Source organism: Penaeus monodon, chromosome 24 (assembly GCF_015228065.2).
Source record: "Penaeus monodon isolate SGIC_2016 chromosome 24, NSTDA_Pmon_1, whole genome shotgun sequence".
In the NCBI taxonomy this organism is placed as follows: domain Eukaryota; kingdom Metazoa; phylum Arthropoda; class Malacostraca; order Decapoda; family Penaeidae; genus Penaeus; species Penaeus monodon.
Window position 1 is genome coordinate 27,286,462 of NC_051409.1, and position 718 is coordinate 27,287,179.

General features: G+C 37.6%; 1 protein-coding gene across 1 annotated transcript in view; it reads left to right on the top strand.

The window, feature by feature from the left end:
- Positions 1-718, top strand: part of LOC119588702 — a 103,718-nt gene that overhangs the window by 55,863 nt on the left and 47,137 nt on the right. The window contains 1 exon segment of the mRNA XM_037937340.1: positions 114-236. Coding sequence (XP_037793268.1) covers positions 114-236 — 123 coding nt within the window.

A 718-nucleotide genomic window follows, 5' to 3' on the forward strand; every position in this document is an offset into this window, starting at 1 on the left:
TTCTTCCACTGGTCATAGTATCTACCGAAGCTAGATTATGACATTTTAGAATGTACAGCCACTCACCCATCTTTTATTCCGAATGCCTAAGAGTAATTATGTTCTCCTGACAGGTGATAAAAGATTACCAGCTGTTTATGGTGGTGCTGGTGTTGCTGTGTGTCGACGTTGCCATCATGACCACGTGGCAGATCGTAGACCCGTTTTACAGGGAGACCAAGCATCTTACACCTTATGTGAGTAGAAAAATTCCCCCCCCCCCCACCCAAAAAAAAAAAAAATTCTTGCACATCTTCTTATCTTTAACTTTCATATTTTTCCCGTCTTATCTTTTCCCTTTGATTTATGTACTTGTACATAATATCTGCATGAGACTCTAATGCTTCGCCTCATTACTGAGCACTTACCTCATCCCATAGAAACTTATGCATTATAATGCCAGTTAATTAACGCATGTATAATACATCGACAATAAAACAACGAATAAAACTCTACTTAACAGAGAATGTACTAAATACCATAAACAGTGTAAATGTTCGAACACAACGGAAGTCACGGATTACGTAAAAGGCCTGAAAGTTAGCTTTGTGTCGAAATCAGCTGGAATCGTCTGTGTTTCGCAAGTGTTGGTGGATAGAAAATCATCAAATCTTCGATTACATACTCCTAAAAAAGAGGAGATAATACAGATAATCATTACTTTGAAACGATTTTCATA